Source organism: Coccinella septempunctata, chromosome 4 (assembly GCF_907165205.1).
Source record: "Coccinella septempunctata chromosome 4, icCocSept1.1, whole genome shotgun sequence".
In the NCBI taxonomy this organism is placed as follows: Eukaryota; Metazoa; Arthropoda; class Insecta; order Coleoptera; family Coccinellidae; genus Coccinella; species Coccinella septempunctata.
In genome coordinates this window covers 29,481,140-29,507,227 of record NC_058192.1, presented here as the reverse complement: position 1 = coordinate 29,507,227, position 26,088 = coordinate 29,481,140, and the positions used below count along the sequence as shown (strand labels likewise).

The following is a 26,088-nucleotide window of genomic DNA, read 5'->3' as shown; positions in this document are numbered from 1 at the left end:
TATTTAGGTACTATCGTAAAGGGTTGATAGGTACTCTTGCTTCTTAAGTATTTTAAATTCCTCCCAGAAATGAATTTTTCGAAATCAGATTGGCAAGCAGAATATAAAAATTATTTCTGAATTATCTTGCAAGCCGTCCCAAAAACTATTCAGTGAGTGACGTTTATCAAAGAGATCGACTGGCTAGAGAGCATTAACTCAAAAAAAGGGACAGTGAGTGGCCGCTGCGGTGGAGATATTTACAGGCTGACTTTGATAGTTATTTATCAGTAGAATGCGGCATTTTTTATCGTTTTCCATCTAGCGGTATTCCCCGTTTTTCTGGATGAAATACATTTTTTTTCGGTACTTTGAGAACATATGTGAATTGTTTGGCGACCAAGCGCAAAAAGACATGTGTGTGAAGTTGGCCCAGCACTTCTCGATTATCGAAAAAAAATTTTTTGTGCTGAATTGTGCTAGGTTTGTGCTGATTTGTGCCGTTGAAATTTTTGTTTTATTCCACACGGTTCTCAAAATATTTCACAAAATGTATAGAATGGGCTAGCCCAGCACTTATCGAAAAAATGAATTTTGACGAGTGAAACAGGTTGTGCTACCCAGTGTTGGGCCGTTCGAATTTTTGCGAAAGTCCCTCTTATCTCCCGGAAAATCGAAAATGAAGAAAAAAGTTAGCCCAGCACTTTTGATTTTTCTTCTCAAAAATTAGTGGAAAAATTTGTGCTGACTTGTGCCATAAATGTTTTCTCGAAAATTCGTCGGATTTTCCGAGAATTCGCGGAATTGAAAAAAAAGTTAGACCAGCACTTTCGTTTTTTCTCAACGAAAACATATGTGAAAAATTGTGCTAGACGTGTGCTAACTTGTGCCGTTGAAATTTTCACGAAAATCTCCTAGTTTTCCGAAAAATTTAGATTTTGGAAAAATGTCAGCCCAGCACTTTCGTGTTTTTGAAGTTTAATTTTTTTTATAAAGTTCTGCTACATTTGTGCTGATTAGTGCCGTTGAGATTTTCAGAAAAAACTTTAAACTTTTCCTTCAAATGGTGGATATCAGGAATATAAGTAGATTGCCTGAAAATCAGTATAAATGGCAACAGGCCTAATACCGTTGAGGTTGGCAACCCTGCGTGCACAACATACGACTTATCAAGTTTTGCATAGCGTCATAAATCATCAGAAGTGTATCACGATAACAATGTTGCCAGAATTCAGTTTTCAGGAGAGAAATCTCGTGAATTGAGCTTAATGAACTCCAGCGTGGATAGCAGGATAGCTAATGACTAAAGAAGATTACACAAAAGTGCCTGGGCTAACTTTTTTCTTCATTTTTGATTTTCGGGGAGATAAGAGGGACTTTCGCAGAAATTCGAACGGCACAACACTGTACATGCGTAGCACAACCTGTTTCAGTCGTCAAAACTCATTTTTTTGATAAGTGCTGGGCAAGCCCATTCTATACATTTTGTGAAATATTTTGCGAACCGTGTGGAATAAAATAAAACAAAAATTTCAACGGCACAATCAGCATAAACCTAGCACAATTCAGCACAAAATTTTTTTTTTCGAAAATCGAAAAGTGCTGGGCCAACTTCACACACATCAAAAAGTCGCCTTTTTCGATTTAACTCTAATAATTAATAATGTTGGTCTTTTCGATTTTGAAGAAAAAAAATTTTATGTTATCAAATTGGTATCGTTTTGAACTGATTTGCCGCCCATAGCATAGAATGTGCCGCCCCGCAGTGTGCCCGGTTTGCCGGTCCTGGTTCTTACTGAATAATTATATTAGATATGCCTTTGATTGAAGTATAATCAGCCTGTCCTATAGTGATTACAGAAAATTAAGATAAGTAAACACTGTTTCAGATTTTACCATTAGGAGTCGTAATAAAGGTGTTTTCAATTTTTCTGGTACAACTCAGGTTATATGAGAAAAAATTTTAAATAAATAAAAAGAGATGAAGTAGAGCTGTATCGTCCAGGGATGCAAATCTGTTCCTAAGGAGGAAGAAGTTTTTTTTACCAATTTTAAATGAAAATGTCCTTCAATATTATAATTAGAGCATATTCTTCAGACAAATTCATTTTAATTTCACTTGTACAGTCAGACAGAGAGTTTTTATCTAATATGTTTTCTTGTATCATCACCGGATAAGTATGCTTGGTGCCTTTTCAAATTCATCATTCATTTCTTGGTAAATTATTCGTTTTGAAATATACTAATATACATGGTGTCCCGGAAAATGTGGGAAGTCTCTCGGATTCAGATAGAACATAAAAAATGAAGAAGACAAGTTCCCATAATTTCCCACATTTTCCGGGACACCCTGTAGATGAGCACAAAAAACATATGAATAGCTCTTGAAATTATTCAAAAAAAAATCGCAACTTGAAATTTCATGATAAAATGTGATGTATAGTTCATTTTCTGAAAGTTTGAGCTCTAGTGGTGTAAAGCAATGTTCATGAAAGCCTGAGTGTCCCACTGCTCAAAAAATATGCCCCCCTCCCCTTCCATGCAGATTTCAAAATGGTATACAATGCGTCTTCATAACTTTCATAAATACGTAGTTATATATTGGTATTAGTATGGAAGAAAGAGTCATTTGGCCTAAATAATATAATATTTCATTCAATAAATTTTTTTCTTGTATTGTTGAAACCTTGAGGAAGCGATATAACACAGTAAAAAGTAAAAAGACTTGAGTTATTCCTCTCACTCAACGAATCGAAGTTGAAATTAATTAGATTTGAAGCGGAAAAACATTATTAAAACGCGACCATAGACTTAAAATAACATTATTATAAGTCTATGAACGCGACGCGACCCGATGAAACGTGATGCGTGTTGAGTCGAATCAAATGTATTCTTTTCTTTTGTTATAGAAATCATACATACATACGTACTAGACTTTCGTATTCTTTTCTATAGAAAAGTGTGTCCAACATATTAGGTTTGTTCGTAGAGTGGTTCGCAACCTCAGATCAATAAAAAACATTTTTTTATTGATCTGAGTTCGCAACGGTTGTGAACTGTACAGAGCAAGCGCAATTCCATTTTAGGGTAGCGAAAATCCAATTACGCTTGCTCTGTACAGTTCACAACCGTTGTGAACCACTCTACGAACAAGCCTATTTATGTTTTTGTTAACATTTACTGTGCATCTACCATAGACATATAATAACATTATAATGTATTATAAGTCTATATGGCATCTACTCCATGTTTGTTTACGTTTACCCCAATATTTGAATGTTAATTATCGTATTTGTGTTCGATGTAATAGTGTTTCGTTCGTTTTAAGACTTGAGTATCAAGAATTTCGTTGTCGGCATGCCAGGAAATTGTGTAATTTGTGGCAAATATGTCGAAAAAGATAAATTCGGATTGGGGTAAACGTAAACAAAAACAAGTTGGTGTTGGACACAGAGTATTTACAAAGTTAATTATTTGCTTGTTGATTGAATACTTCAATCAACGATTTAATCCATGATTTATATTCAATATTTCAACTTTGAAACTCTCTCATATTTGAAACGCAAGGCCAAAATGACAGAGTGAATCCTCGAGATTAAAATCTTTGCTTTCTATGTTTCTGTGTTTAAAACTCTGACAAGGTGTCAGAGTGACAACACATGACATAGACTAGACACATGACAAGTGAACAGTGAAGTGACATTCAGTTCGGTTTTGTTTTTATTTTTGTTTGTGAGCTCATTTAGTTTTGTTAAAATGTTGAAATTCTATTCATTTTGTGCAAGAGTGCTTCTTTTTCATTTGTCTATTTCTGTAGAGTTCTCCAGCATGACCTCATTAGATGGTATGTGACCTGATTGTATTTCATTATTATGACGATTTTTTTTTCAGTGATCATGTACAGATTCTTTGTTTTTGGCAAATCTATTGCTCTCCCGATATTTTATCTCGATCTAGTGCAATTTATAGATACTTCTTTGATAAACCACCCTTTTAATAAGAAATAATGGGTGTACAATCAATCTTTTAGAAAGGGAGACTGCTTCACTTGAATTATCCTCACAGGTATTCTAAAAATAATGAAAATAAGTTTCAACTTGCGGATATCTCAACACCTACTGAACTCGACAGTCACAATTCTTAATACATGAAGTTTTCCATAAAAAATAGATTGGTGCCACTTCGAACTCCGGTAAGCAAGTATTTAAAAGGGGGTATGCATTTTTGGAAATTGGATTTTCTCCCTATACTTTGATAACTGCGATGGCTCCAAGACTAGGTCATGTCAGTCCTAATCACACTCGAGGATTAAACAATTCAATTTTTTCAATTCAATTCAATTTTATTGAATTCCTCCAAAAATTTTACAATAAATGAAGGACCCAAAGGAGGCATAAATGCCTGTACATGGGTGGTCCCAAAAAAAAAAAAAAACATAATTATTCCCCATTTATGAAAAATTACTTGACCCCCCAACCATCTCAAACTAAACACACCTTTACAACAACAAAAGATAAACTATGACATTTAAAATAGTCAACAACAAAAAATAAATTTTTTTATAGAATTCACGTTATTATCATAGTTTTTATTGTTTCCTTTTAATTCTTCATTAGGCTGTCACCAACACCAACCATCGATTTCAAATTGTAAGGAAGTTTATTATAGTAAACTTTGGCGTAATAAGAGGAGCTTCTTTGACCTATCTTCAGTTTTTGTTTAGGCAGTTCCACACTTCTATGCCTGGTATATGTAGGGCAGTTGTTAAATTTATTCCTGAGCTATGTATCATAACATTTATGATCACGAAAATTGATAGCGTAGCACTAGTAAAACTAGTGCAGTGCAAGTGCATATTTATATTTATAACCATTCTTAAAAATCTGAAGCTGGTTCTACCAATGGAATTCGCTGTAATAAAAAATTTCATTGATAGCTGGCGCGCATTGAGTGCATATTATAAAAACAGAGCAATATTTTTGAGATTTTAAATGATATTTGTTCTGTGATCCAGAGCAGCACTAGTTCAATCAATAGAAAACCAAAGATTATAGAGTAGAAAGATAAGAAACCAAGCGACTAAAGTGATGTGAGCGCCATCTGTGTTTCAAAAATATGAATAATAATAATAATAATAAGGCCCTAAGACTAGTAAAAATATTTATTCGAGGGACATTTGCAGAACCATATGAAATTTTGTGAGGTTTCAGATGGCCATTTTGATCAAAGAGGTTTTGAATGTTATGATTGTCTGAATGGCCTAAGCAGCCGTAAAATTAGCAGCTACAGATCTAGCGTCCATTTGACCAGTGGCTTTGTGTACTTTTTTTCGTGTACTATGCATACTTAGGTACTATAATCGATATAAGGTCTCGAAATGAACTCGAAGTATTTATTCATTAGAAGTTGATGAATACTATTTCAAGAATTTTTTATTCGCAGAATGTTGTGTGAATTTCATCCGTAAAGTGGATATTAGAAATATTATCGAAAATTGGTCTTGAAAATTAATAAAGGGTTTGAAATTTGGTGCACATATTGATAGATCCCTAAGAACGATATTTCACCCCCTCTTCTCAGAGTCCACAGAATGAATCGAAAATTTGTCTAAAAAATGAATAAAGGGTTTGACATTCAATGTACAGGGTGGGCAAAATTCGTTGTCTACTGAAGGGATCTCGAGAACTATAGCAGCTAGAAGAAAATGGACGGCACATTCTCGAGCTCTTTTTTCTTGACTAATCCAAAACTGAAAACCGATCCAGCCTAACGTTCATGGATTTTGAGTTATGAACGAAAATTGAGGAATTGTCATTTTCAATGAGGCTGAATAGTTCTTTCATTTGAACTCGTATTCGAAATCCGTTGTTACATTCTACAGGCACTTTTTTATGAGGAATTCGAATATGATATTGTTAAATTTTTTGATCCAGACAGGGATTTCTGATTTTTTAAATGTAAACTATGGTTGAAAGTCCTTTCATTCTACAGCAATTTTTTTGTTGTTTTCAAAAATTCATCATATGTCGCTATTCACATGAATATAACATAAGAAAAAAAATTCAATACTTTTTCCTGCCTTTCGATTCATTGCTGAATTTTTAGTAGGCTGGCGTAACCATAGCGACCGTTGTGAACTCCACATATCCTATGTGAACTCAACCTTCTTTGATAGGAATCACAGACTGTCGAATCAATAATTATTTCTTTTACAGTCCCTGGCCATATCAGTAGACGCATTGATTCGATCCAAAATCTCAATTGAACACGCTTTGAAATTGGTTATTAGGTTATTGGATTTTGAATATTGAATTATTAAATTGAATGTATATGTTATATATACTTCATCTGTAAATGGTTTTCACATATAATATATCATATTCAATAAAAAATCTTGATTTATTGATGATTCAACATGAAATTCTAATATTTTGCTGAGCAACCTTGTGTAGCTATGAGAGCTTCATACTATCAATGCAGAATTGTTCGGTTTGCTGCATTCGAGGATGATGATTTCATATGTGGATTATCGAAATAGCGTCCGAACCTTCAGCATGCAAGACGTCCACTGGAAGACATAGTACTAATTCATACTTTAGTACTAATATTACAACATCAAAAATAAATGCAGAACAATTTAATGAGAGTCGTAGATGAAACTGAAATTCTGTGGAAATGAAATTCAAATATTCTGCTTTTTCCTCGGGCAATATCAATAAATATAAAAAAAATCCTCAGTCCGTCTAATAAACTGGCCAGGGACTGTATATATCGATATCGAGAATGATATCCTTTAAAAGAGAGTAAAAGACCTTCGTCTGATTATTAGAGAAGAAAATTTATTCAATTATAGTTTTTCTATCCATGAAAGAAACTTGAAGAGTCAGTAATATAAATAAAATACGATAGCTATCTGTAATTATAATCTTTGCAAAAGTAAGATGATGAAAAATAGGTACTTCTGTCAAGGGTGCCAAACATCGCGAGAACAAACGATGGCAAATTAATCATCGAAATATTTCTTCAGCAATCTATGATTCCAATCATAGAGGCTCAGGTTCACAAAGTATAATGAATTTTCAACGGTTGCTATGGTTACGCCAGCCTACTAAAAATTCAACAGTGTATCGAAAAGCAGGAAAAGTATTGAATTTTTTCTTATGTTATACTCATGTAAATAGCGACATATGATACATTTTTTAAATCAGCAAAAAAATTGCAGCAGAATGAGAGAACATTCAACTGTAGTTTACATTTTAAAAATCAGAAATCCCTGTCGTATCTCGAAAATGACTGGATCAAAAAAATTTAATAAATCATATTCGAATTTCTCATAAAAAAAGTGCCTGTAGAATGTAACAACGGATTTCGAATACGAGTTCAAAAAAAAAGAGTTATTCAGCTTCATTGAGAATGATAATTTCTCAATTTTCCTTCATAACTCAAAATCCATGAACGTTAGGCTGGATCGGTTTTCAGTTTTGGATTAGTCAAGAAAAAAGAGCTCGAGAATGTGCCGTCCATTTTCTTCTAGCTGCTATAGTTCTCGAGATCCCTTCAGTAGACAACGAATTTTGCCCAGCCTGTACATACTGATAAAGCCCTAAGAGAGTGCAAAACTCAGACGTTTCAGAGTCCAAGAATAAATCGGAAATAGATCTAAAAAAGGAATAAAGAGTTTGAACGTATTTATAAAGACCTACTAAACGATATTCCGAGAGCTTTTTCATTTGCATAAATTGGAGAAATGGGAGACTTTCACCACCTCTTCGCATAATCCACAGAATAAATCGAGAATAGGTCTGAGAAATGAAAAAAGAGTTTGGAAATTCGGTGTAGGGGACGATGGGGTAATTGCGGACGCGACTTTCACCACCTCTTCGCATAGTCCACAGAATAAATCGAGAATAGGTCTGAGAAATGAAAAAAGAGTTTGGAAATTCGGTGTAGGGGACGATGGGGTAATTGCGGACGCTGAAGGAAAATGAAGTATAACACTTGTAGATAATGACTTATCAGTCTGATTTTATTAATTTATTAATCCTTGGTTAATCAACTATAGAATTATCATTCATAATTTCACGGGATTAATGAACAAAATTGTTTGTTTCAAGAAATACAAAACTCTTTCTGTCCGTATTTACCGAGGGGGTAACCACTCTATGAAAAATGTACATCGATTTCGGAAATCAAGATGATTTCGGAAGATTTCGGATGATTTCGGAGATTTCGGATGATTTCGGAGATTTCGGATGATTTCGAAAGATTTCGGGAGATTTCGAATGATTGCGAATGATTTCGGATGAATTCGAATGATTTCAAAAGACTCAATTTATTTGAGAAGTATTGCTTCTTCGAAAATATTGAAATACTGAAAAACGTTTTGAAATTTTAACATATAGATTTTCTGTGAAAAAAATTCCTTATATTTTCCTATCCTACAAGTCCTTCAATCTTTTCAATTTTGTAGGTGTATATTTCGTCGTCCTCTAGACAATGTATCGTAACTGACATCTACAAATTTTATAATATCTTTTATATTACGAGAGTAAGAAAAAGTTCAACAAAATATAAAATTTAATTAGAGAAACGTAACTCAATTTTCAAATTTGTGTCAGATACGATAGATACAATCCTTCCGGATTATTTTGAAATATTTGTTTTCCTTAAATCATTCAAGGGAGAGAAAATATGATATTATTATCAAAATGAGTGAACCCCTGACAAACAACTCAATTCATTCGAAAACGAAAATGTTGAAGAGGTAATAAAAAGTGAGCAGATAGTTTGATGTCTGAAATTAAATATTATAAAAATTTTGACGGCATGCAGACAGGAATTGAATTCTGAATAAAGTACCAACCAGAGCAGGATTCGAACCTACTACCCCCTGATTACCACGTCTGCCTGGGTAGCTCAGTTGGGAGAGTACCTGTAATCAGGGGGTCGTAGGTTCGACTCCTGCTCTGGGTGGTACTTTTTTCAGAATTCAATGTCTGTCTGCATGCCGTCAAAACTTTCATAGTAATAAAAAGTATTAGAATTTGAAAATTTATGAAAAACTAAAATGGATCTTCTGTGAAAAAAGACAGAGAGTCACGAGAAACATTACTATCTACCAAGTGCCTTTTACTCTTCGTAAGTTTTATACAGGGTATTTTTCAGTTTTTACCAAAACCTTCGATCCTTCATAACTTCTGAACGATTATCATACCTCGAATGAATTTGGGAAAGATAAAACAACCTGGATTATCAGAATTCTAAATATGTTGGTTCCTAAAGGTATTAAAAAATAAATTTCCCAAAAAATTATAAGATAAGAGATAACCGTTCAAAAGTTCGACGGATCAAAGCTTTTTGTGAAAACCGACAATCAGCCTGTATAAAACGCTCGATAAAACGTATGAAGAGAAGGCCTTTTTAAATTGTGCACCTGAGTAGGAATATGTACAGTACCTCGTGACTCACCCTGTATAACGCATACTTTACTTGAGGTATACTTCAGCATCTTGATTAGTCTTTTTGATTTTGCAGAAGAATTCTTTGAATTAATTATGTATTCTTTCCTTAAGTGGAAGGTATCCTTACTATTAAAATTATTGTAAAGGTCCGGTGATGATTGCAGGATTTCGGTGATGATTTCGGGATTTCGGATGATGATTTCGGGATTTCGGATGATGATTTCGGGATTTCGGCGATGATTTCGGGATTTCGGGATTTCGATGATGATTTCGGGATTTCGGATGGTGATTTCGGGATTTCGGGCTAAAAAAGTACATCGATTTCGGAAGTGGTTACCCCCTCGGTATTTACCCAAATCATTTGGGGAAAAAGCGGACGTGTGTTGGGTTATTGCAAACAGTTTAGGGTACTCACGCATTTACTCAATTGAGGTAAACATTAATTGTAGGAATCACAATATTTAATTGTAGGAATCACAAATAAAAACTTTTTCGGACGATGTTCCACCTGAACAGTTCTCATGTACCCAATTTCCGCACTTTACAAATATTCTTAGCCCGGGTGTCCACTGGAAGCGTATTCGAGCGGCTACACGCTCACGCGAAACGAGCGTTTGTAGCCGCTACAAAACAGGCGGCGCGGCGCTACAGAGGTTGTCCACTGGAGGCGGCTTCGTGCGTTCAATTCAGTGTTGGAGCCGAAGGATCGTTCTCAATCCAGTATTCCTTGTTGTTTGCGATGGCTGCAATTTTTATAGCCAAAATCAAATCGAGAATTCAACCATTTCTACTGTCAACCGAAGAACGGACCTTAAATATTTCCCAACTACTACTGAATGAATCGAATTTTATTTTACTGACAATGCGATGAAAACAACGAGAAACAATTCTTCCAATAAGTATTCAATTGTTTGAACGACTCATCCAGAAAAACTATCCCAGGCTTCTTCCTCAGCTAATTTTTTGGTGACCAAAAATGCGTGTTTTCGTTTTTTTTTCGATTTTATCTCCCCTGGAAAACTGAATATAAACAAAGCTCAATTTTTCTATCATAGATCACTAAATTCCCGATTGAGGCGGCGCCGGCGTTCCTCAACCCGTTTCCATATTAGAGTATATCAATGTTGAGCAAAATTTCAGAGATATTGTCGTTGACTGTTCATGACCACGAAATGGTCTATGACGTTTTAAATCTGAAATCTTAAGGAAAAAATTTTATTTGTGTAATGAACGCGTGTTTTCAATCGATGTGAAATTTAATGCTTTACAACTTTTTTATACATTTTTATACTTCTCTCATATATAAGCTGCTTTCAAAGATTTTTCCGAGAAATCAATATGAAATATAACATTTTAAAATGTTTCAGGAAATTGTCCCAACTTTGGGATCCATTAGTGAGAAAAGGTACACACTTGATCTCATTCGACGTAGAATTCAGTACTCTATAGCTTTTCTCGCAAGTAATCAGTCGATATCCGTATTTCTTGAAGAAATATGATTGAAAAACTACAAAAAACCCCATTTCTTGGCCGCCAAAAGTTAGGCTCAATTCCTTTGAAGGAAAAAAGCCAAGATGATTTAATTCGGTCACTGATGGAACCATTTAAGCAATAGAAATCTTTTATAGGCACAAAATCCTTACTGAATCTCAATTTAACCGGACTGAAATGAATGAGCCAACTAGATAACTTGGTCATGATAACTGAGCGCAGGGGAAGGATCTAGTAGATATCCCAGAATCTCAGTGTCCGCTTTCACCCCGCGTCCGCAATTACCCCATCGTCCCTACATATTTACCTTAAGTCATTGAACTAAAGAAATTCAATGAAGTTCAATGCCTTAAGTCCTTAAGAAGGTTATTCCGAGAGCCTCTTCATTTGCAGTACAGTAGTCCGGCAGATATCGTTCCGGGACATGCCCGGACTATTGAGGCGTCCGGATTATTCAAGCGATGAATTTATTAAATAAAACAGTTTGAAGATGTTAAATAATTATGCTTATCAGTCTTACAAAAAGAATTCTGACGTGTAAGTACTTTTTCCTACATCGAGATATATTTTAGACTTTTCGAGTGTAAGTAAAAGTAAGTAGGTATGTAATTGAAGCCAAATGCAGATAAAAAGATTCCGCCAGTGAACCGTTTCCAACCAAACTAAGTCTTGAAAATGAATAAAGGGTTTGAAATACGTTAGCAAATGACTGCTTACTTTTCACCGGTTTGATAACTCTATTTCAGAAGCTTTCCAGAGTTATTTGGGCTCATTCTCTGTTCGTGATTGTCACAAAGATGGTAATAAATACTTTTTCTTACTGAATTTTGTGTCGAATCTTTTATGTGGTGGAAAATACGCAGATGGCACTATCAAGAAATTAAAAACTTTGAAGGATACGGTTGCATGAAAACAAGCATACATGAGGATTCATGCTTTCGTGAACTCTTAATAAATCTTGCTTAATATTTTTGGGAACGCTAACTAATTGATCATATTTCTCTTATGTTCCAGATCTTCACGTATATGAAACACATGTACCAGCACATACCTCACTTTTATCATTCGAATACTTATTTGACGAAAGCCATCACATAGAAAAACGGCAAACGGAACTTTCTGTGCGAAAAACCGCTACATCAATTGATACTAATGGAACAAATCCACAAGATGTGAATAAATTAACCGAAATAGGGGTAAGTCGAACTTAAACAAAATCGAAAGTTTGTCCCTAATCGCTTGATTTTGTACTTCTTGGCCAGAATTGAAAAAATTCAATGGAAAAAACTGCTAAAACGATCTTTAGCATTTAGAAAAAACGTGCACAAATATTCACAAGATTTTGTACCTGAAACCGCACAATCTTTTGACAATTCCGCTTGTGCGTTGTAGTACGAAGAAAGAATTATGTTAGAGATATTTTAGTTATCCTTCTGGAGAAAGATTCCTTAAAACATTCTGAATAGAAAAAAATCGGTTCATTTGATCGTTGGAGGTGGCGTTCTGGGCTGTCAGAATGAAAAAAATTTTTTTTAGTACATACATTCCTCTATCCACATTCTTGGCCGGCCATTCTGAACTTGAAAAAATGAGGAATAGGCGCCTCATCGTAGAATGAATAGTTCATTTTGATATTCGAAGCTGTAGTATGAACAAAAAATTATGTTAGAATATTTAAGTCATCCCGCTATGTACTTTGGCCACCAATTTCCTCGGCCGATCATTTTGAACTTATGATCAGGGATTATAATATCCTTGGTATTAAATGAGTTTTTTCCTTCCTTAAACTTACGTAATTATTCGTTTTGCCATACTAATATGAATAAGGGAAGATAAATTAATCGACTGCAGCATTGATATGAGAGATCGGCCGGGAGCAATACGATTATATGACTTGGGGGAATAATATTAATTCGAGGAGGATCATACGTTGTATGTACACTGAGAAAAATGTTTGCTTCTGTCAGATAAAATTTTGATCACCCCATATAAAAAATGTACTTGTATATATCACAAGAACACAGAGTAATAGAGGTGTATAAACGAGTGTACCGAAGCTTTTCATTTGGGACAAATGGTTTTTATGCTTAAATTTAATCAACTACAATAGACCACTTGATAATTTCCCCTAAATAAAAAGTTTCTCACGCCATATACAGCAGAATAATTATGGCAAATAACTTTTTACTCAAGGAGGATAAACTTTTCACCTACCATAAGTGAAGTGTACACTAACGATAGATAAATTATTCATTTGAAAAGATGAACTTTATTCTTAAGGCAGATAAATTTTTTACCTGTGAAAAATAAATTGTTTTTCTACAACAGATGATGGGTCCACTTGAGCCAGAAAAAATGTTAAGTGGGGCATATAGACTTCTAGCTAATAGAAGATGAACTGTTTACTTGCAGCACATGAATGGTTTATCTACCATAAATGATCTGTTCACTTACACCAGAAATACTTTTCAAAATAACAAATAAACTTTTTATCTATGGTGCACATCAATTCTGATATATTTAGTGCATACTTCCTCATTGGAATCAGATTTGCTGCAGCCAGAATAGAGATAACAATTTTTTTCCAGAGTTCCTGTTTAGAAACTGCAGCAAATTTGAATCAAATAAAAAGGTTTTCTGTAATACCAGAATGGGTGCGCACCATAATAGTGAATGAATGCTAGGATATTCTTTATATATATTACATATGTATATATAAGCGATAATAACTTCAAAATAGTATCAATTGAATGAGAGTCATCTATTTTTTTTATATACCATGTTTAATTAGAGTACCAATCCGTTAATGGTTTATGAAGAGAAAAAAACACGACAAATTAAAAAAAAAATTTATTAGGACAAAAAATTTCTCTTTACACTGCCTGAGGTAAAAAAAAATATGTTCTACAATAAAGTAAAAATAAGTGTATTTAAGTCATGAAGTATAAGAAAACAGAAAATAAAAATCCTTCACATATGCTTGAATAAATAAATATTTCATTTAAATCAACAAAAATCTCCTTTTAACACAATCCATTAGGCAAAACTGAAATAAAGGTATCCTAAAATATTCTAAAAATCACAGTTCATTAAAAAAGTATCTTATAATAAAAAAACGCTTTTCATAACAGCCTCAAGACATCACATTTAATTCCTATATGTACTACCATATCAATAAATAATCAGTTTCATCATAAAGATTTTGAGCAACTGGATTCAGAAATTAAATTTATGTCCGCAGAATTTGAATATTCATAGCTTGGTCAGCATGTTTTTTCCATTCACTTTTTTCAATATGATATGAGAAGTAAATATAACTTTCTCTAAAAGGATGCACTTTTTTTTTGTGGTGAACAGAACTTCGTGAGAAAAAAAATGCCTATTAAATGAGATAGTTTTCACGTCATGATAAATGAAACAAATTTTGTTATTTCTGTTTGTGAGAATGAATACAATTCTGCCAAAAAGAGGAATATCAGTATTTTCTAACAAAATAATATCTCCGTTATGATATGTATAATTTCCTACTGTAATCTTCTCCAATTTGGCACAATTTTGAAAATTTACATGATTCACGCCTGAAGAGATACAAATTTTCTCGAATTCATCAATGAGAGAGGCTGCATCAATATAATCACATTGAAAGTCACCATTGAAAGAAATTAGATTTTCGAATCCTATTCCAGACACAAATCTTGAATTCAAATTCAGCTGATGCTTGATAGCAAGAGATTTTGTAATGTTGACCCTAGATGAGATCACATTAGCAAAATGTTTGAATTCTCGATGCTTACTTTCATATTTAAGGGATGATAAGTTAACTACAGGACCAATTTTTTCCATTATAAATGGATAATGAATCAAAATATGATGTTTAGGCTTAAGATGTAGTTTAAAAAGCTTCATATATAAAGAATGATGCTCAGCTATCTTTTTCTTCAGTAAAGAACACTTTTCGACTGTAACATATTCGGATAAAACAATATTCAAAATCTCTCTAAGCAGTAAATATATCTCCCACAATTCATTTTTCTCAGGAATAGTATCCCCAAACATAACTCCTGCAGTAAGAACCAAAGTTTTCATTTCTGAGCAAGACATTCTAATTTTTTTTCCTTTCAAATGTTCATATGATATCATAGTAGGTTTGTTAATATTGTGATGTCCATAATCGAAATACTTCAAACGGGAATTCAAATCATCAAGCGTTAACAGTTTGTCAACGAAGACAAATCTATAAAAAATTTCAGCTAAATCGAACATGGCCACACCTTCAAAAAAATCATGTGCAATATCTACAACAAAATTTGTCGTGCAATGAAAATACATCACTTCGTTCCATATACATTTCTCTTTTATACCAGTTTCTGACAGATTTTCGAGAGCCAGATCAGTATTATAATTAGATGGGTTCCGAAGTGATTTGTCTAATTGGTGGAGCTGAGATGATGTTCCATCTCTTGATGTCTTACAGAACCCTAACAAAGTCTGTAAGCCCAAGTTGTCACCTTGCAAAAGTGCAAGACAAAAATAAACTTTAACAGATCCCTGACTATTGCATATATTTAATCCATTTCTAGATAAATTATTACATGAATCAATTACTTTACCAAATATTTTTTTGCTTCCAAAATCTTTCAAATCTGAAGAATGAAATAAATTGATCAAAAAGATGTTGTCTAGCTTAGATTGGAACTGGGGTGGTATAACTGGTATAGACAGATATAGTGCCCCTAATTTGTGAATTCCGCTATGAGATCCCAGAGGGTTTCCAATTTCGTATTCATCGAAGTACAGATTATAAGGAATGACAATGGAATTTTCGCCAAATGTTCTTATCTTACTTTTCCAATAGTCAGTTTGAATAAGATTATATAGATTTTTTTGCTTTCTGCAACTTTCCATATATGACATTATGGTAGGAAGAACGTCAGGCAATTCAAGAAAACACTTTATAACTGACTCAAAAGGAACAAATGCTGCCCTATAAGTCTTAGACATTATAGTATTATTAGCAAACAAATCAGGTTTCTTTCCCACAACATATTCAATAGGTTCAATGAAATTCCCCATATCTTTGAACTGCTTGAAACTTTTATACTGAGAAAAATTACTGAAAATCTTCTTCATTTTTTTGAAGAACTTATTTATTTCTTTTGGATCTGAAAGTGAACGGCCTTCCTCGATTAGATAAGATTGCAAAATATTCAATGGTTCATTTAAGAGTTCCGATATGCTGATCATAATATTCTGAACATCTTTTCTACATAAGGTTTTATCTGCATAAAAATTTGCTAAAAACAACGACATATTTCCATCCAAACGCACACAAAAATTTTTGAAAAAATCTGGTTTAGAAATATTTTTTTTTTCCATTTCTGGACTGTGGATAATTCTTTGTGAATATTGATCATTGGCATCTATCAAAGGTAATAAATTCAATGAAGAAATTTGTTCACATCTAGGCGAATATGAAATGGGCTTACAGCTATGTTTTTTGAAAAAATGCTGTCTAAAAGAATGTATAGTCTGATAGGTTCTATTACAGTTCTGTTCACCACATTGAAATGCATCTTTACATTTGTGGATTATTATGAGATGGTTGACCAAACCTTTTAAATTTTTATAGTCTAACTGACATTTGAAACATATAGGCATTTTTTAAAACCAAGTACCTTATAAATATGAAATAAAGACAAGTTGTTAGTGCAAATTAATTAATGCAATGAAGATAATATAACTCTGGAAATGACTATTTTGCGTTGAAACTAAGATCAGTACTTAGATTTAAAATTATACTGTATGAACTTTGAGATCATTAAGGAAGGTAACGACGTTGCTGCTCTTTCCACTAATAGGCATTTTGAATATTGCATCTTGAATAACTTGCCATACATGTTTTGACTCGGCTGGGTACTCCAAGTTAAGAGAGTGGTAGATTTTATATAAAAGCTCCAAACTTCTCAAACTCGAATCAAGTTTATATTGCATTCCGTAGAAGTGAATGAAAAAATGATTCCCTACCTCTGCCATAAACGGTTGAATTGGTATTTCTAAAGGATCCAACAACTTTGATCTCTTGGAGATGAGATCTTCTATTTCTTCAAAATTCTGAAACAAATGAATGAATTGCATATTGTATGACCAAACTACATTTTGTTCTTACCTCAGCTTGTACAAAAAAGCTTTCCTGTACTTCCTTTCTTGTAGGTCTATATATTCCAGAGTTAGACTTTCCTTTTTTGATGGTTACTGGTGAAAACATGTATGGCAATAGAAAAAGAGCTTTTTTATTTGTATCTTCTATATCTTCTTTGAATGGTGAAACCTTACGTTCTTCACTTTCTTTAATGATTGCCCTACATATTTTTGGGCCCTCTGAATAAACAATATCAATTTTCTCAGGGTATATCCGATTGAAGTCTGCTTCAAACTGAAATTAATAAAATATTTTAATTGTTATATTAACTAACGATGAATAAGAGAAAGATGAGAAGGATAATAAGCAGTGTTTATAAATTTACTTAGTTGAAAACACAAAAAGTTTTAAGGCTAACTCACCAATTCTAAGGCATAAGGCATTTTTAAACATGGGAACTTATTAAAAATTTTATCGATTTCAAAGCTTGGTTCTTTGAAAAGATTTTGTCTGTAATCAAAAGTTCTTTCCCATGATTCCAAAATTCTAACAAAAGGTTCCACTGCACTCTCCAAGAATATCAAATCATTTTTCAATTCATCTGAATCTTCTCTTTCTCCCTCAACTTCAGATTCAATTTTTTTTGGATCAGACGTCATTCTTAAAAGAGCCCTTACATTTAGGTAACGAGACCATAACTTCCCCCTTGCTGCTTGTTTTCTTAATCCATGTTTGGATGAAACATACGGTATGTAATATGTTTCAGTCACTTCATTGGGAAAGAGCTGTACTATTTCTTCGCACACTTTTACAAATGCCTCTCTTTTTATACTGAAACATATATAATGCTTTCTTAGGAACCATAATAATACACAAAAGAAGTAAATTGGGAAATGGATGTAAACAGTAAACTAATAAATTACCTCTTCCCGGTAGCAAATATCAATTCATTTACTAATATTTTGGAAAGTTTATTTCTATAATCATTGTTTAATTTGGCCCTGTTATACAATAGGACATTTCCTTCTGGTGTTTTCTTGAGAATTGATTCCATATCCTTAAAAATTAGAAGTTTTATAAATAACCCTCACTAACATGAACCCACACTCACCAATGGATAAAAAATGCTAGGAATTTTTGCCATTTTATTAAATGGTTCATCTTCAGTGAGTGAAACTTTTCTCTTCGATGAGTTCTTACTATGATTTAAATTATCTTCTAACTCATCAAACGACTCTAGGAGCACTTTCAATTCTTCATCTGGATTCATTATCAACATAGAATTTGCGGTTTCAGTGGAACACGTGCTCTCAGTCTCTTCGAAATACTAAAATCCAAGATGATTATAAAAAATTTTCATTGTTTGAAGAAACAAATATATTATACCTTATAATTCCTAACAGTTGTTTCAGGACTTTTTTGCAATTTTTTATTTACATGACTTTCAAACTTTTTTTTAAAAATGAGGGCCTGCCTTTGGAATCATCACCTTTATAGTATCATCGTCCAATAAGTCGAAACTTTCGTCTGTTATACCCTCTTCTGTAAAAATGAAAATGGGATTACCTCTCTAGACTCTAGAGGCCAATTGAGGAAAAAGAAATGAAAAAAATGCAATGGTTAGTATGAATATAGGTTGTGTATACCGCCTCAGATATTTTGAAATTATTTTTTCCATAATGATTTCCATATGAACTACAGTTTCAATTTCAGCCCTGTATGGAAAATAAATTTTAATTATGAGGTTGTACAACCCTTTATAATGCAAGGTTCGGTAATCTAATGGTTGTGTCTTGTACCCAATCCTCAATTTACGAAAAAACATTGAAATTCAAAAATATGAGGGGGGCTGTAAAATGAATAATTCTAACGGCATTCAGTAATATTGGCGGCAAATCCCTTGAAAGATGTTAGATGTCCGACTTATTATCCTCCTATCCTAAATAATACCAGAAAACATACGCACTTACCTCTGAAACTTTCTGAAAGGAAGTCTAACCCCCAGCCAGCGAGTAATTTTTCATACTCCATTTCCATTTATCAGAAATCACGTACTTAAACTCACTAAAAACTGTAACTGCATTGACCAATAAAACTAATGATAATGACCAACAGAGCAGCAGACCACCTAGCACCTAGCGAATGTCGGTTGCAGTGAGATAGCAGGGCAGCAGTTGATAGCAGTTGCAAATTCAAATTTCACGAAGACAGGCACAGACTGGCACTAACCCTAGTCATGCACGGTATTCGGCCACAATCGATCATTTTCGATCGCTTTCGCGAATAAACAGATTTTCTTGTTTTGAATGAATTTATTAATTGACTGAAAATGTTATATATATATAAATGAAACTCATTTTTTGTGTACCACAAATAATCAATTTATCTATTTTAATAACTTTATTTTTTAATAGTCAAATTACTTGGGGTACGCAAACTTTTCATGTATTGCGAATGAAACGGTCATTTGACTTCGTTCTAACTAAACATTTTATCTGGCTTGACTAAATTTGAATTATTGAGCTACTTAAGGTCCATCATTTACCATAATTGATGTAGTTTGTTCAGATTTTATTCCATTTTTATTTATTGTACGCAAACTGTTTATGTGTTGCAAAGATTCGAATGTCAATTATCCTGTTTATTCAATTCATTTTTCTCAGTGTATTAAAACAAATATAGTTCCATCAAGAGAGTAGTCTTAATTATTCCATGAGCTGTGATTTTCAACATCAAATCAATGCATTTTAGATCTTAGGATACAGAATATATCATAACATTGAATAATTTTCCTTAGATAGATTTTTCTTGAACAGATTTTTTTTAGATAGATACCTGAAAACAACCACCTGAGAGTGCATAAACCCTTTACTTACTCAAGATGTTTCTATATCTTCCTTCATAAACTAAGTCAATTCTATTGTGTGCGAAACTGAACATAACCTCTAAATCTCAATGTAGTAATTTTGAAAGATCCTCATTTTGAACTTACTGTACATAACTGCCATGGGGAATAATTGTTGGACAGTGAAAATAAGAAAGACTTGAAGTTCATAATATTGCAGTTTTAGGTCCAACTGAAATATAAAAGTACAAATCTGGGTCAGTTGATGACTGAAGTTAGGTACATAGGTTACGTTAATGTCAGCTGATGTGCTGATCTCCCTTGGCTGTTGTGCGAAAATGGACTTTATCGACTCGAGTGATAAGAAACGGCAACAGCCCCGGGTGAAGCTGGATGCGTTTATATTCGTGTTGAAAAATCTCTAATTTCTGAAGCTTCTTTCTTGTATTTTCTATCTGTTTTCCGAGTCGAAAGTAGTACTTGCCTATGGTCCGGTTATTCGTCTTTCGTTTGGCATTTTACGCGGACACGAAAGTGCGACGGTTTTCGAAGAAACGGAGATTTTCCAAACCTCTAAATCAGCTGATTTTCCCCTCTTAACTCTCCCACTCGGTGCTTACGAAATCAGTAGTACGAGACGAGATAAAACTGTTCACGTCAAATTTATTTATACGATAAATATTTTAAAGCTTTTAGTAGGCAATTGAATTATTTCATGCAAAAAATTGGTTCTTTTCAAGTAGAAAATGAAAATGGTTAAATTTCTAAAGGATCCAACACATAAAATTTCCCAAATAGGGTTCCGTGACTAAAAAAAAATGGGCCTGGCATAGACAATAGTTTGAGTTATGAAGTAGATTTACATTGAAATTCCTGATTCTAGAAACAACTCAAATATTTATATGCCGATGGCCACATGTCGGATGAAACTTCGGAACCAAAGATTAATCTTTGCTCGTTTGTTGTTTTCCAAAGACTGGAGTGAGATAGTTGCTTAGTGTCGCTAGAGGCAGAGAAACATTTGAATGTGTGCACTACAACAAATGCATTCGTAGCACTGTAATGGCCATTCATTGTATTTATGTTCTATGGTTGAAACATATTGTAAATTTTGATGTTGAGAACTTTGTATCTTTAAGCTAATAAAATTTTTACTACTAGATAATTTAGCATAACTTGAACTTTTGTGCGAAAACGTTGTTTATATTATTACGACATAATAGTCAGAAGTACAGAAGATACTTTCACGAGTTGGTAGGTGGCGCCAAAGCGCGTGGCGTGTGGCTAAGATGTCTAAAACACTGGTGTGTGCACTTGTCACTTTTTGCAAGCATCTACATTTCAGAAAATCGGGGATATGGGATCAGTTTCGTGGCGGCGCCACCATGTCATTTGCTTCGTTATATCCTTGTTCTACCAATAATATTCTCTCGTTTTATTTTGTTTTGCGTTGATATCGAATGTCGATCAACGTCCAACGAGTTCAAAACATGAACTTGAACTGGTGCATTTTGTCAGCTGTTAAGGAATATTTGTGCTTTCCAGTTCAATTTTCGTTGTAAAAACAAATCTGTCAATATTTCAACACTATCGAATAAGGATTCGAATGAGGATTTACTGTTGTTCTTCAAGATAATTTCCGTTTGACAACTTGAATTCGTGAGGGGAGCAATTCAATATGATTTTAATGAAACACAGTTAATTGGTCAAATATCCAATATATTCAGTTGACGGAAAGGAAATTTTCACTATATCTACTCAGGAAGAATATTTGAAGTAACAGACTCGAATAGATTTATGTATTTCTGATTTTCAATACATGCTCACAATTCACATTACGTATTTCCAATACAGTTTCTTCGAAATATTGCTGAAGTTTCCATAAAACTTAGCTATATCGGAATATCGGTCCCGAATGTTCGTTCATCTGATTTGGTTCTGCTTCAAATTCCAACAACACCGAATTCTTAGCTGTAGCTCTTGATTGTCCATATGGAAAACTGAACTTACTGAACGACATGTTGAATAAATGAATGTTCTACACCCCCTTCTCGAAACTGATACATTTTCACACACCAATAATCGCTTATAAATACAACATATTCGTACGTCGTAGGGAATTATTTTCAAATATCAAATGACAGTGCTCTGTCAAATTCTAAACAGCGCTACCTACAGTGGAAAAAACGAAACTGATCCCATATCCCCACGAAATTGAAAACAAAATCGAATCAGTTTTAGAGTTTTAGACATCTTACGTGTGGCGATTACGAAGTAGCCCCAGTACATAGACATATAGACATGGACTGTGCCTTCCCTTTATATCTATGCATGAAATACGGTCAAAAAAAGTGACAGAGAGAAACGCACGTCGGGAATGTCTTTTTCCAGAATTTTGATTGCTCCACACTCACCTCTATGTGAACAAAAAAGAGACAGGTAAATTCCCGACGATCATTTCTCTCTTTCTATAAAAAAGACATTTTCATGCTGACATTGTTCAGTCCATGTCTCTATGTCTATGCCCCAGTACCATGAAGTAAATTAAGGGTGTTTTCTGTGCCCAGTACTCCCGATTTCCTATTGCAGACTTTACTTACTCGAATTTTCCTGGTATTTTCTTGCCGTTTCATAGAAATGAAAGTGATTGCCATCAGCCAATTATATCTTCCATATTTAGGTCTTATAACTCTGCGTGAAACCAGCATGAGGGGAGAACACGTGATCAAGCAGAATAACTGTGTACGTTTTCGTGACCAATCAGGTATCTGCTTTACGAAATTATCAAAAGGTGGAAAACTTCCCAAAAGTATTTCGAAATAAAAAAATCAAAATACCAATCTTAGATGACATGACTTATTTGTTGAAAATTTTCAGAGTAAAACCAATCCGTCGGACGTCGTAGAGGCACCTAAAATTTTTCCTAGAGATGCACCAAAGCTCAACACTGTAAGTAGTATGTTTATTCATCCAATCTTCAGATCCGAATTCAATTTTTGATATAAATGTAGGTCGCGAAATGGCCAAGCAACAAACTTTCATAATAATATCGATTAATTTTGCCTTCAAAATGAAATGAAATCGTAATCGTAATTTTGCCGGCAAATGATCAAAAACAATCATAACATAATGAGCGATAACAGATCCCATAATATTATATTATACTCCATTCACTTTTATTTTGCAGTCGGTTGACCATGGAAATTTGACACGTTTCACTCTGTATAGTACGAAAATGTAGGGTTATGACGATTGTCAGAACATTTTTGGGTTTAAAATCAACGCTATGTTGACTGTTCTACGTAAAAGTTTCTGTTATTAGATACGTATTTTATTACAATCGAATCGCTTCGGAAAATATGTGACGAACATAATTGAAGTTTATACAAACTGATTGAAGGCCTTGCAAATCTAGTTATTCGCATGGAAAATACAAGAGATCAGTATAATATCATAATATGCACTAGTTTGGGGAGAGGAAATGTTCGTTATCTTCTTTGGCTAAAGTTTGACTAGGTTACATCAGGTGTCGATTTCAAAAATATTAACCCGAAGATAAAATGCGTATGATGTAGTGGCTGGGAATGGGTATCTCTCGAATGAATTAACAGATAATTACAAAAAATGTTAAATTCTTCAACAAAAATCATGTTGTATCAATGGAAGTAAAGGGAATTGAAGGAAGTTTCAACTCAAGATGAACTTCACCTCTGAACAAAAATTTCACATGAATAAACAATTAACAGGACAACTGACTCGTATTTGTGGCTGTTCATCTTAATACATTGATATAATAACAATAATTATTGTATTATGCAAGAAGGTAATTATGCGACATTACATTGAATTCAAAAGATCTTGAAACCTTTATTAAACAAGTCCATAGGATGTTCGCTACTTCCCCAAAGTAAAATTGAACATCGCCCTACAATACTCTCGAGGAGGCAGGGTTTTCTCACTGAGGTTTCTTCTCTGAGCTCTTGTATCATACGCGGAATTGTATGGTACCTCATTACATCAACCTCTACTGAAACTTTTTCATGTCATACATATGCTTTATTGGTTACAAACAAACAAATGGTCTACTCCACTATATATTTAAATTATGCACTATGCATTTCGGCAAGGTAACTTGCCATCATCAGGTGCTCTAAAATCAAACAATTTGTCAAACAAATGAAAAGATCTTAAATTGAACAAATTATAACCTTCCGATGCAGTTGTTAAGACGCCAACGATGTAATATGAGCAAAATGGAATAAAAATAAACAAAATCATCAAGAAAACACACTAATAACGACATCTATGTTTAACAATTAAAATCAAATTAAACATATCCACAATCACATGTTCAACAAAAGGGGGAACATGCGAAAACACACGCATTAAAGAAAGAAAACCTAGATGTCGTCCCGTTCTTCGATATTGTCTAAAATTACAAAAATGAACAGTCCACGAACAAACAAAAACAATAAAATAATAAAACTCAGCAAAAATCAGGCACCTCGTATAGAATTGAAAAAAGTTGAACAGTCAAAGTTAATCTGCTCATTGACGCAGTTATATTCTTGAGACCTCAACGCTCTGTTGATTTCCAAGATCTCCAGAAGATCCAATTGAAGACCCTTCTCACAAACATGCAAAACTTTGACACCAGTTCTTGGATCGAAAGTGTGGCCTGACTCTAAGATGTGGTTGGCGAACTGTGATGGGGTGTTGACGATATCTTTATCTCTGTTTTTCTCTATATGTTTCAGATGTTCACCAACCCTTGTTTCTATTCTCCTCCCACTTTGACCTACGTAAGTGACATTGCATTGGGGTTGGGAGCAAAAAAGTTGGTAAACTCCAGACCTTTGTGTGATGGGTATTTTATCTTTAGTGTTGATTAGATGTTTAGCCAGGGTATTAACCGTCTTGAAGGTAATCAGAGTATTCTCTGTGTGAGCACTAAACAGTTTTGCGATGCTTACTGATATCTGTCCAAAAAACCTCAAGCTTCTATAGGTCTTCTGTTGAATTCCATCTGTGAGAGACTTATTCAGCTGCCTGTTCATGTGTCTTCGGTATATTCTCTCAATTGCGCGCTCAGGGTAACCATTTCCTTCTGCAATCTGTCTTATAATTGACAATTCCTTTTGAAAATTGGAGGGACTAAGAGGGATGTTGAACAATCTATGGAACATGGAATGAAATGAAGAGAATTTTTGACTGTACGGGTGGTTGGATGTGAAAGGTATTACGGAATCAGTAGTTGTTGGCTTCCGGAAAATGTCAAAATTCAAACTGCAATTATCCCTCTCAATAATCAGATCTAAAAAAGGCAAACGGTCATTCACCTCCAGCTCGCACGTAAATTTGATGGAGGGGTGAAGACTATTCAACAAGTCGAGGAAACTCATCAGTTGACCATGGGTGCCCCTAAAAATGGCAAAAACATCATCGACATAACGGTACCACTTCAAGATGTGCTTAAGGAATAAACTTGTTCTAGACAAGTTTTGTTCAAATTTTGACATGAATGCTTCGGATAAAAACGGTGATATGCTGGAACCCATAGACAACCCATCAACTTGACAGTAATATTTATTCTCGAACTGAAAGAAATTCTGTTTAAGGACAAGGTCTAATAAAGTACACAAATCTAAAATTACATGAGTGTGAAGGCCAGATTTTTCAAAGAGTAATTGTCGTACTATCTCCAAACATTCATCTGGAGGAATACTAGGGAAAAGGTTAACGACATCAAAAGAAACGAGCATGCAATCCGAAGGAATAGTAAAGTTCACCAACCTAGAAGAAAGCTCTAACGAATTTTTAATCGAAAACGTGCTTTCAAACTTCAAACATGATGGGAGAAAGGTAGAAAACATGTGAGACAACTTGGAGGCCGGGGAACCTGTGAAGGATACAATAGGTCTGACCGGGCAATTGGGTTTATGGATTTTAGGTAAGCAATAAAGGAGTGGGGTTGTGGGGTTCATCGGGAGGATATTTTGTCTACTGGGGTTTAACAAGTGTGAAGCTTCTTGACAGGTTTTTAAAGTCAACTTCATCTTGGCTATGAATTTGTTGGTCGGGTTATACGGTAATTCGTGAAATTTGTTTTCATTAAGTAGATGGTAGACTTTCTCTTTATAATCCACCCTCGACATCAGAATAATGCAATTACC

General features: G+C 34.0%; 3 protein-coding genes across 5 annotated transcripts in view; 1 reads left to right on the top strand and 2 right to left on the bottom strand.

The window, feature by feature from the left end:
• Window positions 1-3,637: 3,637 nt before the first annotated feature.
• The window catches only part of LOC123312367 (plexin domain-containing protein 2), a 105,046-nt gene continuing 82,595 nt past the window's right edge, over window positions 3,638-26,088 (top strand). For 2 of the 3 annotated variants that reach the window (XM_044896754.1, XR_006537614.1), the window contains exons 1-3: window positions 3,638-3,823; window positions 11,946-12,127; window positions 22,793-22,864. In XM_044896754.1, the coding sequence (XP_044752689.1) occupies window positions 3,736-3,823; window positions 11,946-12,127; window positions 22,793-22,864 (342 nt within the window). In that variant the 5' untranslated portion in view covers window positions 3,638-3,735. The remainder of the gene's footprint in view (window positions 3,824-11,945; window positions 12,128-22,792; window positions 22,865-26,088) is intronic. The other variant, XM_044896755.1, reaches the window with a different exon arrangement.
• On the bottom strand, window positions 16,948-18,530 carry LOC123312369. Its single transcript, XM_044896759.1, has 4 exons — window positions 18,182-18,530; window positions 17,994-18,127; window positions 17,493-17,901; window positions 16,948-17,364 (listed from the first exon to the last, which is right to left on the bottom strand). Exons 1-4 carry the CDS (start codon window positions 18,347-18,349, stop codon window positions 17,035-17,037), a joined length of 1,041 nt encoding a protein of 346 aa, XP_044752694.1. The 5' UTR covers window positions 18,350-18,530; the 3' UTR covers window positions 16,948-17,034.
• On the bottom strand, window positions 25,215-26,043 carry LOC123312372. The gene is made up of 2 exons (XM_044896763.1): window positions 25,425-26,043; window positions 25,215-25,342 (listed from the first exon to the last, which is right to left on the bottom strand). The coding sequence occupies exons 1-2, from the start codon at window positions 25,969-25,971 to the stop codon at window positions 25,317-25,319; spliced, it is 573 nt and encodes a 190-aa protein (XP_044752698.1). The 5' UTR covers window positions 25,972-26,043; the 3' UTR covers window positions 25,215-25,316.

What these genes read in the sequence shown, in the direction of transcription:
- LOC123312369 (XM_044896759.1), bottom strand. Translation starts at nt 18,349, where the DNA reads ATGTTGATAATGAATCCAGATGAAGAATTGAAAGTGCTCCTAGAGTCG. An exon ending in CTAGCATTTTTTATCCATTG is followed by an intron (nt 18,128 to 18,181) that starts GTGAGTGTGGGT and finishes CTAATTTTTAAG; the next exon opens with GATATGGAATCAATTCTCAA. An exon ending in TGCCTTATGCCTTAGAATTG is followed by an intron (nt 17,365 to 17,492) that starts GTGAGTTAGCCT and finishes TATTAATTTCAG; the next exon opens with TTTGAAGCAGACTTCAATCG.
- LOC123312372 (XM_044896763.1), bottom strand. Translation starts at nt 25,971, where the DNA reads ATGAAGTTGACTTTAAAAACCTGTCAAGAAGCTTCACACTTGTTAAAC. An exon ending in CGAAGCATTCATGTCAAAAT is followed by an intron (nt 25,343 to 25,424) that starts TTGAACAAAACT and finishes TGTTTTTGCCAT; the next exon opens with TTTTAGGGGCACCCATGGTC.